A 14,211-nucleotide genomic window follows, 5' to 3' on the forward strand; every position below is an offset into this window, starting at 1 on the left:
GCCTATTCTTGTGGGGGAGGCAGAACTCTTACTTAAATTTTTGCACTGTCTACTAGACATTTTGATTTCTACTATTTAAAAGATGAACTGAATCTAAGATTTACACAAGACTTAACTCTACAAAATGTAATCATTTGGCATACTTCTCTCTGTAAACACTAAACATGACTTTCTAATGAGACTATACTGAATTTAACAGGCTGAGATAAAATGAAAACTGAGATAAGAAATAAAAGCACATTAGTCTGCATTTCAAACTCCCACTCCCATTCACTTTCTCAAGTAAATAGGACGCCCATTTACAACATGATAGTGCTGACAGACACGGATCATAACCGCATAAAATACATACAGTTAATGGAAAATCACAAAAAACGGAAATTTTTGTATCTTGAAAACGATCGATGATAGTAAAAAACTGATAGCATTTTTGAAATCAGCGCTTGAAAATCATACAGATACACTTAATAAATGTAGCCAAACAAAGTTTTTTTAAATTTTGTTAAGTAGTGTAATTAATGTTAATACTTTCAATTTTAATAAAAATAATACTTCGGTATCATTCGGTTAAATGGCAGCCGGTAACATAAAGTGTCCCCTTTACTGACCGCTAGTTACCAAAGTAATAAAATACCAGTTGAATAACCAGGTAGCCATATACCAAAGTAGCTTTTTCCGATGCTGGTAACCGGTATAGCCGGTGAAATAGACGCTGCCTATAATAAATTGGCTAAACAAAGAAGCGAAAATTTGTTACAAGCCATATAATGGCGTGTTTCCACACATACAATTACCCTTTGAAAACAATCATATTTGTTCCGATAAGTTGATAAAAGTATTTGCAAGCTTGCATAAGGTGCAATTTTTGGATATCGTAATGCCAGACTGCATTTACCTTAGCTCTGTGGTTTGCGGATAGATTTAGTCCTATATTGGCTATGCTTTTTAGAACATTTTAAGACAAATTAATTAACAACAAAACAGCAAACTAACTGAATCGTAGCCAAGCCTAAATCTATAGCCTATAGGCCTACGTCTACTTTTACAGCCTATTTATTTTTTATGTATTTGTTGAAGAGCGTTGAAACTCAACAGGACATGCACAGAATTTCCAAAACTCCCTTTATTGACTAACATAGATATCTAATAAATGTATTTCTAATAATATTTTAGAATTTATATACAGTATTTACATTTTTGTAATCTGTGCTGAAGAACCTCATCCGCATGGTTTGCAAATCTTCAATTTTATTAAAGATCTTCATTACCGATTGAACATTTTTAATGTTGAAATTATGTCTGGTGGCTAACAAAGTATAATTACAGCATTTAAATTTTTAGGGTCTTCACTGAGATCACGTTTTACTGTGCACCATGGTATGGCAGGGCATGGAAATCTTTTCCTTCAGACTGAGAAAACCCTTGCACGGTTTAAACTAAGCGACGATTTTTCATTTCTAGAGCCACCGTTACCGGGCTAAACTTTGTACAAGTTCCGATTATCAAATTTTTTTTAGTTAAATATAGTTAGGCTTACCATAATTTTGTGGCTTAAAAGCGGGACGCTTTCGAAATATGACGTCATAATAACATTTTTATCGAATACAATGAAATAAGAAACGAAAATACTTTATTTATTGTACTTTAAAAGTTAATTGTCTTCGGAATTTTTTTGTCATTGTCAATATATGACGTCAAATTAAAAGCGCGGGAAAACCGTTTTTAGTTGTTTTCAGGTTACGACCTACTGTAAATTTTAATCTACAGAATCTGTAATGTAGCCTAGGTATTAGGCTCACGATTTTGTGTTCAATTTTAATAGTTTGAAACTTCTTAGCAAGAACCTTGTCAAGGTCTTCCCTTTAAAAAGAGTATAGGATATTAGGGACATAGCTTAGGTTAGTCTATAAAACGATATTTATGCTTACTTGGTACATATTGCTTAGCAAAATTACCGACATTCTGCTGGGCTTTGCGGTTGATTCGGTTTATTTGAGGAGCAGATCTTAAAACTTAAATGTATGGTCTATTACTTGCTAGGCCTATCAATTTTTGTTAATTAACCTCGACTTGGTCAGCGTACCTAGCCTAAGCTACATTGTCAGAAAAAATGCCTGTCAAAAGAAAACTCACCAAGTTGGAGTTGGAGCTACAAGAGAAAGAGTTTGAACGGAAGATAAATGAATGGCCGGGATTTATTCGTATCCCTGTGGACAAAATATTAAAAGGATCTGAAAAGAGAGTTAGTGTGGAAAAGCTTTTTAAGCCGGAGGAATATTCTGCTCTTTGCAAACTAGAAAAGAAACGTTTGAAAAATATTGACAAGAACTTGACATTGTCATATTATTTTGGTAAGTATCAACCATTCTGCTAAGTTAGCAGTTTGAACTACAGGCCTGGCCTATGTTACAGCTTGTAATTAAACACAGTATTAGTTGATCATATTTGCCAGTCAGTATTTCATTTAAATTTTAACCAAACTTTATGCACAATCGATTTTATGACGTACATAGCCACCAAACAGTATAAATGTTCCTTTACACAAAGTTTGTACGAATGGTACCGGTATATAACTTTGCGCATTTGTGGTATATACCTACCAAAGAGCTAGACTGCGGAGTTTAGCATAGGCGCACTCAATACTATTTTTCATGACCTTCAGTGCTGCATTTAAGGGGCATTCAGTTTTTCACTGAATGACTTGCAAGTGAACTTCTGTCCACTCAATTTTCGATTGATTTAAAGGTTGCATAGTCGTAAGTCAAAGTAAGTGTAAACTTCCATTGAGTCTAAGCTATTTTGGCTGTTTGGTGCTCCCAAATTTTGCTGAAATCTACCACACTCTGCAGCCAGACTAAAGGAAGACGCCACCTCGCTGTAAAGCGATTTGCTTATTACCATAACTTTAAGAAGGGGCGACAAATGCAAATTCTCTGCAACTTATTAGTATTGTCAAGCAAGGAAAAATAAATACAACACATTGCATGAAGGTATAAAGAATGAGTAAAAAGGGATTGATAACAGAGAATAGGTGATATGCAACACTGCGTAAAATCTTTAGAATCATGGAAGCGTTATGAATGACCTATGAATGCATAAAGATTGGCCAAAATTCAACAAGAATCTATGAAAATTTATCCTGCCCACAAATAAATTGATTTATAACACTGGTCGACATGATTTTTATTTTCTGGCAAAAATGGTGACTTCTAGGATAATTTGCTCACGCTGATTACGAATATGAAGTCGCTTTTTTTCTATCACGTCAAGATTTTTTATAATTTGTGATTTAAAATTTTGCACTTCACTACTAATAACAGCCTGTTCTATGAAGTATTCCTCGTTGTTGGGTCATACTTACTACAGTATTGTCATAACCCTTATACATCATTGTGACGTCATAATAATTTTATTGTGATTAAACCAGGTTACATACAAACACATGTACAGTACCTTATGCCAGCTTGTGCGTATCAAAGTCAAGCCTAAAATCTGTATTGTTGCACAATACAAATCAATTTGGTTCTATCCCTGTAGCTCATTCAATTAGCATGAAGAAGTCTTACGAAAATATGACACTTTTTCTTTCGAAGTTGCAATATAGCAGTCATACATGAAAAGTTTGCGTTGATTTTAAAGTCCTAAATATGCTACTGGGTCAACAATCTGGATTTACAAAGTACCCTTGTTTTATGTGTGAATGAGACAGCTGTGACAGGAGAAATCATTGGATTAAACGTGAGTGGCCGTTGAGGGAGTATCTTACACCAGGCTATAAAAATGTTTTACAGCCTGCTCTTATCGACAGATCTAATGTTATACTTCCACCATTGCATATTAAACTGGGTCTCATGAAACAGTTTGTAAAAGCTCTCAACAAAGAAGGTGTATGTTTTAAATACATTCGGGAAAAGTTTCCTCACTTGAGTGCCGAGAAAGTTAAAGAGGGTGTATTTGTTGGACCTCAAATCAGAACACTCACCAAAGACCCCCAATTTCTTGTTACCATGACGGATGTGGAAAAAAAAGCATGGCTCTCTTTCACCGAAGTTGTATCTAAATTTCTTGGAAATACTAAAGATCCGGATTACCAAAATATTGTAGAAAATATGTTGGTTTCTTATCAAGCACTTGGATGTCTAATGAGTTTAAAGGTTCATTTTCTACGCGCACATTTGGACAATTTTCCTAAAAACTTGGGTGACATGAGTGAGGAGCATAGTGAACGTTTTCACCAGGACATCAAAGCCATGGAAACGCGGTATCCAGGGCAATGGGATGTAACGATGATGGCGGACTACTGTTGGTGCCTGAAACGCGACTGCGAGAATAGTGAGGCTGCAAGAAAAGCTAAAAGAAGAAAATTCATGCCAAACACCAATAAAAAATAAGAAAGAAAAGTGGTTGAATCAAAAGTTTATTGAGCAAATGAACATAATTATGTGCTACTGGGGTCTAGGATTTAGGTTTAGAGGGTTAAGGTTTAAGCTAACAAAATCTCAAATCCAATTGAGTAAGTTAAGCGCCTTGTAGGCTGTGTTTCGTTTCACGTATGGAGCTCTTGACCTGTAATAGGGCATAAGCGCCCTTAATACAACCGTTTTTGAGTAAAATTTTCATTCAATTTTTGCAAAAAAGTGTGACGTGATGGGTGAATTCTGACTGCAAATTCGGAATCAGCATAGTCAAATTGGGTAAACTCAATTAATTGTTTGAAACAAATAAAAAAAAAGTTGAAAAATGTCGCCTAGTGTAATCTATACTTGCAAGTGTAAGCCTAGAAATGCATTGCAGATAGATTAAATAGGTGAACACTTGGCTGAACTTGCACATCTGCAAACCCCAAATCTTGGCAAATCCGGCCATGAAATACAGACCGGGATATTTGTCTTTGCCCAGAAAACTGAAAATTGGCTATTTTTTGTTCAAATGCCGGCACACTAGGCTCTTTCATAAAGAATTTATACTGAAACATACTGTGTTATTATACTGCCTGCATGCATTAGAAATATGTACAATGTGAATTGTGTATGTAGAAAATATTTTAGAAGTTTGATAGAAAGCCCAAAGTGCATTCTGTTTGACACTTACATCAAAGATAAGTTTGATGTACATACCTTAATGAACCCAAAAACATACAATGCCAACTGCAATCTTTACAAAATCATATTGTGCTGTTTTTTGTCAAGTTATCTTGCTGCATACCTTCTTACTTTATTAAATTTTCTTTTAATTTCACCTGAATAACTGAACTATTTGTTATAATTAAGGAATGCCACTCCCTAGCGAAACCTCACTTCGAGCTAAAATTGGCTTGCCCCCTCGCATCAAATACAACATTAAGGAAGAAGATACAGATGATGACAGTGATGAGGATTGGAAGCCTTATAAGTCAAAGCCCAAAAAACCTGGATTTACAAGTAAAACTGTTTCTTGAGAGCTTTGTTAAGGGAATTCCCACAATGCTTTGATTTAATATGATTCTCAAACTTTCAGTGGGTCGTGTATCAGTGCAATTTTTGAAGAATCATTTGATTGCTTACAAATGTATCCATATGGTGCTTTTTACATATCATCAAAGTGGGCACCAAACGTCAAAAAACAGATGTTTGGCCCTGTAAGAATAAACGATACTAGGTGTTGGGTCAAAGCTAATCTATATTTTAGCTACTTTTCGGTAGGGATGGGCCGATACGAACCCAAACCTGAATAAACTTGCCGAATATTGCCTTTATGGAAGATTCGGGCGAACATGAATACCAACAATGGCGAACCCGAATACAAAATTACTTAAAAACTTACTGACTTTTGTTAAAAATGATGATCTAGTTTCCCGACAAAGGTAAACTAGAGTCAGCAGTACTTACAATGAAGGTCGTTTTCCCAACGATTTTGCTTTTTCAATTGTTTTTTAAACATTATTTTTCGAAAGAAAGCGTTTTTTTTATTGGTTACATCATGTTACAAACAAGACTTGTCAACTTTTGGATGAAATTTAATTGTTTGGTTCTAATACGAATAGATTCGGGATTCGTTTGTGTCGACCTTCATGATATTCGGGTTCACACGGACCCGAATAATCTTCCTCGCGGCACATCCCTACTTGACGATGTATTTCTATTGATGCTTGCTAAGGTTTTTGTAAGTTGAAGGTTATGTTTGATGGATGGATTTGAAATTAAAATTTAATACACTTTCGATGCATGATATCCATTGCACTATGGTAACAAGTTAATCATTAAAGTTTATGTCAATGTAATTCGAATTCATGTTGAACCAAAAACCAAAGAGCTTCATACCTATCTCATGTTGTGGGTTGTAGTCTTGTGGACTGTGTGACTATAGTCTTGTATACTATAGTATGGTCTTGTATAGTCTTGTATCTATACTTGTAGTCTTGTGGTTGACTATGCTGAGCAAATAGACATTTAACACATTTATAGATATATTTGTTGCCTATTGTGTATACTTATTGGCTAACACTGATTTTTTGTTTAGGTCTTTCAGACTTAATGAAAAGAAAGCTCTTCATTACAAAGGTTTGTCTGCGAAACATTTATAATACAAGTTCTTATTAATTGGAATGTTATTGAAATGTAATTTATTTTTTACAAACAGAAGTGCGTCGTGGACAATGAAGATCATGATCCTAATGCACTTAAGGGTGAAGATGTTTCGTTATTTGTGGAAAGGCGATCAGGTGGGATATAAATTTCACATAACATGTTTCATTCCTAATATTTTTAACATTATTATATGTTTCAGTATATTTGACTTGTATTACATTTTAGTTTATTTGTATGTAAGAAATATATGTATAACTCAACTTCGCCAAATTTTTACTGTCAAATTGCCCTTTACACGAAGCTTAATGTTTAAAACAAGGTTTGGCACTCTCTGGCTGGTGTTCTACAGCAAGGTGGTTATTCAGGGCATGCTAAGTGATTGAAGTCCTCGTCACACGAGGTCATAAGTACCCATTGCCCATTGTGTTGACGAGCCAAGTCACAAGATTACTCTTCTTACTGAAATGCTCACACTGACATGCAAGGAAAGATTGTTCGGGCTAGTTTTAGTACGCTTACACTGCAGGCTTGATTTACAGCTCGATCAATTGTATTCTTTGTTTCTTTTATTCTCTGCCGTGCAATAATTTTTTTTGTATTTCACTTCAAGTAAGTTTTGTCCAGCATTCAGAAAAACAAAAGTTTTCACCAGAAACATTGTGTTGTTCAAAGCTATTTTTCATGGTTTTTTGTTAACATAACTTAAATGTTATAAGTTAAACATAGTATCCTAAACCAAACCTATTTAAAATATATCGGTACCTCCTTGTTATCTAAATCTAACTTCAGTTAACTCCTAAATAAGGCTACTATTCAAATCAGATTAGGTTTCTTTTACATACTATTAAGTTACTATTCAATTGATATAATACTAAACCACATTATTTTGTTATTCGAAGCCATTTGAAATTAACATTTTGTAAACAGGCACACTACGTTCAAATAATTGTCACCTCCTGGGTTTTTTTCATGTTGCTTAACCCTTTTTCAATTTCAAATTTTGATTAGATTAGATTACTCTAAGTATCAGTATGAATAGTTTTGACTACATTAGATGAAACAAAATGGTATTATGAAGCTGTTGTTAATGGAGGATACTTTTTGCTGATTTTAGTTTAAAAAAAAAACCAGTTGAAAATATCACCATGTATTGTGCCACTTGCCGACTCGATAGCGAATCATTTGGGGTACTAGGTTCACAGTAGTATGTGTATCCATTAAAATTTTTGCAAATACTTCTCATTAAAGGGGTTTGAGAGAAGATGAGAAATCATCTCCATGTAGGTCAAGTTGTCAAATCAAGTTGCAAAATCTGCCCTCAGTCCAGTGACCATTACCATTATCATAATTGCATGGCCGTGATTAGTTGGGGATCACGTCAATTGAACGTGAACAAATTCACCGGCGACAATTGGTCGTGGTCAACTGACCGGCAACAAATTGGCCGGCGACACAAATCGACCGCTACGCATTTTATTTTTATTTTTTACGCAAATTAGCATTGTTGTTTATTCAAATTATATGATTTAAGTGATAATATGATTTAAGGTCAGGTGGTTCTAGGTAAATTTACGTCACGGTCAGTTGTCCCCCCGGTCAGTTGTCCCCGGTGAGTTTGTTCGCGGTCAATTTCCCACGGTTAATTGTCGTGGAACCGATTAGTTGAACCTATGTACAAGGTAGTAAGTATTTTCATTTTAACGCCATTGTTTCGCCTACACTAAATAAGGAAATATATACAAGAATAGGGGCCTACTTTTTAACACCCAGGCTCAATGCAAATGGTATATGCTTTTGGGTTCCACAAAATCAGGGTTGAAATTATAGTTTGACAGTGTTGGCGATGAGGGAATCACTGTGTCTGTCTATGCCAGATTTTGTACATAATCTTTTTATTTTCAGTTCTTCAAGTGAAAAGTAAAACTGAAAGCAATATGGAATTTGATGAAGAAAAGAATAACAAATGTGTTTCAAATTCTAAAAAAGATCCAAATGAGGTGATAAAACTACGTGTCGTTTTCTGTAAATTTAAGTGCATGCTTCGTCTCCATGGCAATGTGTAAACATATATCAGTTTTTCATCTGCATTATTCTAAAAATTTTGGGTTACCGGTAGTTATTGACAGTATAGTTTCACAAGTCTACTTATATTTTTGAGCAGGCTAAATTGTACTTCTTATTTTCATTATTATTATTACTATTAAGTTCTAATCTATTCTATTTAAGTTCTATTATTATTATTAGTATTAAGTTAATTCTTTATTATTAAGTACAGTAGTTAGTAGGTGCTGAGTAACAGTAATACCATAATAGTGGCCGATAGCACTAAATATGCACATTTTTACAAAACTTTCACTGCATTTTCAGACGACTGTTAGACATTCTGCAAGAAATATTTCCACAAAAAACTACTTGGAATCAAAAGTTTTGCAAGAAGATGATTTTCTTTGTAAGTATATATTAAGTTAATTGATGGTATATTTTAAATGGTACTGGTTTCGGCAAATTGAAAGTTGGTTTGTAAGTGAAAACTATCTAGCTAGTAACTCCATCTTGAACTAAGCTTCAACAGCATTCTCTGGAAATCAATTTACGCAATAATTCTCTTCTACAGTTCATAATAAAAGTTTGATCTTTGTCGCATTTTGCAGATTGTGAAGACTGCAATGAGCTGTTAGATGAAGAATGTTCTATTCACGGTCCCTATCCTAAGGTTTCAGATACTCTTGTGAAATGGGTAAGTTAAAGTTATTGTCATGATAAAGGGTTTTAAACTGGGTTAAAACATCATCATCGATCGCATTGCGTAGTTTTCAACCTTATTGTTTCGATGAATCCCTTTTGGTCTTTAGAAGACAAAACCTTAGAGTCTTAGACCATCACTTGTTTTTTAAATTATGTTTGTTAGCAAGATTAGTTTGTATATTTACAAACTGTTATGGCAGAAAACAGATTATGACAATATAAAAGTAACAATGGCTGTCGTATTGGGTAGTATGACACTTTATCGAAAGACACTTTATCAAACGACACTTTATCGAACGACAGTTAATCGAACGACAGTTAATGGAACGACACTTTATCGAACCGACAGTTGATCGAACGACAAACTTTGACAATAGCTTCAAGCAAGATTTTTGCGTGTTTCTCAAACATTGAGAGTGAGACAATAAGCCATTGTGATGTGCGGCCTTTGTAATGGTGTACATTAATAAATTGTGATGTATATATCATAAAGTTGACGATTTATATTTTATATCTATATTTTATATTTGTATCAAAAAGTTGACGATTTCGCATGGCGCCCGGCCTGCCATGCGAAATCGTCCGGCCCGCCGCTTCTTATTGAGTTTCAAACTGCAGTGTTAGCACTATTTGAAAAAATTGTGATATTGTGACGCCGCGCCCCCGCTGTGCGGAAAACAAGCTGACCTCGAGAAGAGAACGAAACAGAATAGTTAGTAAAGTTATTGGTGCGTACATGAGTAATACGCTTCTGTAGCGGCCGTTGGATACTTACTGGTTTGTCGCTAGCTGGCGCCCTTTCGCGCGTGGTGATTTCCACGCTGCACGTCCGCGTTTTCACCCTTTTCGTTTTGCACTGTCTGAGCGCAGGACATCAGTTTGATTAAAGACCTGAAGTAAGAAGGTCGTGCCTTTTTTTCCTTTAATATATGAGCGAAGGTAACAGACAACGGAGTAGCAGCCTTCTGAAGCAGGAGTCAGCAACGGAACAACGTAACAGCTTTAGCCTTCGCCATACTTCAATGCGGAGAGAGCAAAATTATATAAATATCTCAATATCTCAAAAATTACAAAATCCAACTTTATGAAACAAGCATGGACAGATTGCTGAACATTTTTTATGAAAAGTCACCAAATTTCAATTTTCTACAGCAAACAATGCAACTGTACGCCACGTTTTGCTATGACTGTGTGCGGGAGAAGCAACAGTTGATTCGATCAACTGTCGCTTTGATTAACTGTCGGTTCGATAAAGTGTCGTTCGATCAACTGTCGGTTCGATCATCTGTCGTTTCGATAATCTGTCTTTCGATTAAGTGTCGCGTCACGGTCGTATTGTGGGTCTATCTATTTAGTTATAATATTTTTTCGTAGCAAAAGTTTTATAGTTAGAACATCCCTTGAAGCCTGACAGTAAAACGTTTTTACTGGTAAATAATGTTTCTGTTATATCTATGTTGCACATACATACTTACAGTGAATAATAACCCAGTAATAATACAATAATAATAATAACCCCAATAATAATACACGATTCCATGGTTTGTACCATTCAAAAAATAAATATTTTAACGCATAGCCTTTGGAATTTCTCATCTACTATAGTTATGTTCATACAATTTTAAGCTTGATTTGGTAGGGATTAGTGAATCGAGCAAGGCGTACTTGCCCACAAGGCGTAAGCATCGGACCATCAAATATTCGATCTGGTGGCAACGGTGCATGGGCTGACATAAATTTTTCCAAAAACTCAGTGTTTGGGCCGTACGAAGGTGTAAATATTGACAAGCATGATATGCAGAAATTGCATCTGACGTTTGAAGGCGGTTACTCATGGGAGGTTAGTGCGATGATATGAAATTATTCTGGTTCGTTTCATATGAATGAGCGCAACTTATTTTCATCATCACAAGGTAAAAAGTGACATTTTATAGTGAGGTTTGTGTCAACATTAAAACTTTGTGTGATTGCTAACATTGCTTTTTAATTTTGCCAGACAATCCCTATGGTTGAATGCCTTATCGATGTTTAAATAACGCAAAACACAACCCCACATAAAGTGTTTTGTTGTCTGTCAAGATATTTTTTGTTATAAACACATAACTTTGTTGTTGAAGATTTACAGAAAGGGAAAGCTCTCACATTACATTGATGGAGCAGATGAGAAGAAAAGTAACTGGCTTAGGTTCATTAATTGTGCAAGGTAAAATTTCTTGATTGCTTTTAAAACAAGGACAGCTAGGAAACGCTGTGATATAGCAAAGCTAAACTTTCATTCATTATGATTAATCCACTCTAGCTTCGACTTGCTTTTAATTGACATGGTTTTTAGTTTTAGTAAAAACAGAAAGTTTTTCACCAGTAGAAAGATTTAGTATTATGTCTTGTGTTTCATTTTTTTGTAAAATTGCTAACCATTTTGCAGAAACCAAGAAGAACAAAATGTAATCGCATATCAACACCACGGCAAAATTTATTACCGGGCGTTTAAAGAGATTTTAAGAGGAATGGAATTTCTGGTTTGGTATGGAAAGCAGTATGCTCAACAACTGGGTATATCATCCAAGGCGATAAAGGAAGAAGGCCAGAACATTTCACACAGAAGCAAGCCCAACAGGATATGTAAGTTAAATTTGTTTGTTTTCTGTTGTGACGTAACCAATGAAACCAATATTAGGAACAACCTAAGTACGTATTGCTAAGCCCTCAAAGAACATATTTCCAAGCATGGAAACCACTGTTACTAAGCAACCATACTTTCTGCAATGATGAAATTCGTGTAATCGTGTGGATAAGCAAAATGTTACCTAATTTAAAAAACTGCCAATCAAACGTCGTATTAATACCATCGTCACTCACTTGCAACGTTGTAAAAATGTAAGCAAACAACCGGCCTACCAAGATGCTGTGTTGGCGCTGTTAACGAGGTACTAGTTGTAGCAACTTCTAAATTGACCAGGAGATTTTGATGTAATTTCAACTTGGTGGCGCTATAGAGTTGTGATTTAGTGCAAAAAATTCGACCTCCATGTTCACCTCCAAACTGTATTGTAACTGATAATTTTATTTTATCCATAAACATTGTGATACTGTATACTACTACTTGTTCCTCTGTAATAAACCTATTTGTGACGTTACAATTGATACGTTCAACTGAAATTTTGGCGCATTTTGCAAGCTTCAGTTTTGAAAACTCTTTGCTGAGTGTAGCATCAGTGTCGAAGTGCTTTAGGTTTTACAGAAAGAATCAGTGAGTTTAGGCCAGCTTCTACTTAGTTACGATTTGTGCTGCTAGAATAATTAATCGGCAACTAGAACGAAATTAAACCGTGTTCATTGATTCGTTTGTAAAATTTCAGCACTTGCAGACTTTCAAGCTTGTGACAGATGCGAAAAGATCTTTTCTAACAAAGAAGCCTTGAACAGACATTTAAAGAAGAAGCATGCGGACAGAAGTATTAAGAAACGACATCAGTGCAGGTTCTGTGATTATTCTACTGATTATGTTGGCCATCTGAGATCTCACATGTTAACACATACTGGTGAGAAGTCTTTCGTTTGTGAAACTTGCAAGAAGGCATTTAGATGGAAGAGCGCTCTACGCAGACACGAACGTACCCACACTGGTGAGAAAATGTACACTTGCGATCAATGTGGGAAGAAGTTTAATGAATCAACCACTCTACAAAGACATATCCGTACAGTTCATGAAAAACGTTTAGATTATGTTTGTTCCGTTTGTGGCGCGTCTTTTGGACGGTCAGGCCATCTTGCGACGCACATGGTGACACACACAGGTGTGCGCGCTTACAAGTGCGAGGACTGTGGTGAGAGGTTTGGGCGGGCTGGCACTCTACGAACACACCGACGCACACACACAGGGGAACGACCTTACAAGTGCGAGCAATGTCCGTCTGCTTTTATTGATTCATCGAATTTACATAGGCATGTCATCGTAAAACACACCAAGCGCTATCCTCATAGATGCTCGATCTGCGTGAAAGGTTTTCTTTCTCCAAGTCAGCTTCAGAAGCACGCAAACAAATGTCACTCAAGTTGAATTATGACGCAATCGTAAGTAAATCGAAGTGTTCTAGACTAGATCTTCGACAACATGTTGTTTAAGTTTAAAACCGTTGAACTATACCGTTATGACGTCACACATAAGATTATTCAACACAATTTTTTTTAAATTTTCAAATAGTAACAAAGATTTGAAGTTTAAGGTTTGTTTGTTTTGTTGACGCGAAATCTTAATTCATTGTGACGTCATAATAAAGCTGTTAATTTCAATTGATGCTGCTTTGTATGAGTTTTAGTTGGAAATTGCTGCATTCTCATCAATCTGAAAAGTACTAGCCCGTTTCTCTTCCAAATTATATTTCTGTTTTGTTGTTTTTCATTTGCGTTTTGTGTTAACGCTTGCAGCACCATCGCCACTGTTACAATAATTCCAACTGTTAGGTGAATCCACAATGAAGTTATTTTGTTCTTGCAGTTTTTATTGTGTTTAATTATTATTTATTAATAAAAATTATCCTGGATTAGACGAAACAATGTGAATCGAAGTTTTTAATCATCATTATTGCTTCGGATTCGGAATGCTTGTACGGAGCTGGCACCTGCAGAATTTATAGACCACAACTATGCATCATGGGAATACATGCGTTCAAAATAATCATTTAAGTACAGTACTGTTGCGTATAATCTTTATACCCTGACTGAGGAAAATCTTTGCACAACTATAACCAAGCAGTCATGGAATATCGGTTACAAAGCTTGCCTTTGTACAGTTACCGGTTGCCATTACCGCTCGTTCATAGCATTAAGGGATGCCAGAAATGATCAACGTATCTTTGGCCTAATCCAATGGGATATACTGCAATTTCTGTAAAGTTTC

The 14,211-nt window shown here is 35.5% G+C and overlaps 1 protein-coding gene across 1 annotated transcript; it reads left to right on the forward strand.

Moving 5' to 3' along the window:
* Positions 1-1,995: 1,995 nt before the first annotated feature.
* LOC143453189 (histone-lysine N-methyltransferase PRDM9-like) lies at positions 1,996-13,858 on the forward strand. Its single transcript, XM_076954375.1, has 11 exons — positions 1,996-2,351; positions 5,271-5,420; positions 6,499-6,539; positions 6,619-6,700; positions 8,469-8,563; positions 8,934-9,015; positions 9,218-9,303; positions 10,951-11,151; positions 11,429-11,514; positions 11,737-11,933; positions 12,671-13,858. The coding sequence occupies exons 1-11, from the start codon at positions 2,111-2,113 to the stop codon at positions 13,369-13,371; spliced, it is 1,962 nt and encodes a 653-aa protein (XP_076810490.1). The 5' UTR covers positions 1,996-2,110; the 3' UTR covers positions 13,372-13,858.
* Positions 13,859-14,211: the final 353 nt, after the last annotated feature.

The sequence above is a fragment of the Clavelina lepadiformis genome, chromosome 4 (genome assembly GCF_947623445.1).
Source record: "Clavelina lepadiformis chromosome 4, kaClaLepa1.1, whole genome shotgun sequence".
Classification (NCBI taxonomy): Eukaryota; Metazoa; Chordata; class Ascidiacea; order Aplousobranchia; family Clavelinidae; genus Clavelina; species Clavelina lepadiformis.

Bases quoted from the DNA above. Each gene is read 5' to 3' on its own strand.
- LOC143453189 (XM_076954375.1), top strand. From the start codon at position 2,111: ATGCCTGTCAAAAGAAAACTCACCAAGTTGGAGTTGGAGCTACAAGAG. The intron at 5,421-6,498 runs GTAAAACTGTTT...TTTTTTGTTTAG, and splicing joins CAAAAAACCTGGATTTACAA to GTCTTTCAGACTTAATGAAA. The intron at 9,304-10,950 runs GTAAGTTAAAGT...TTGATTTGGTAG, and splicing joins CAGATACTCTTGTGAAATGG to GGATTAGTGAATCGAGCAAG.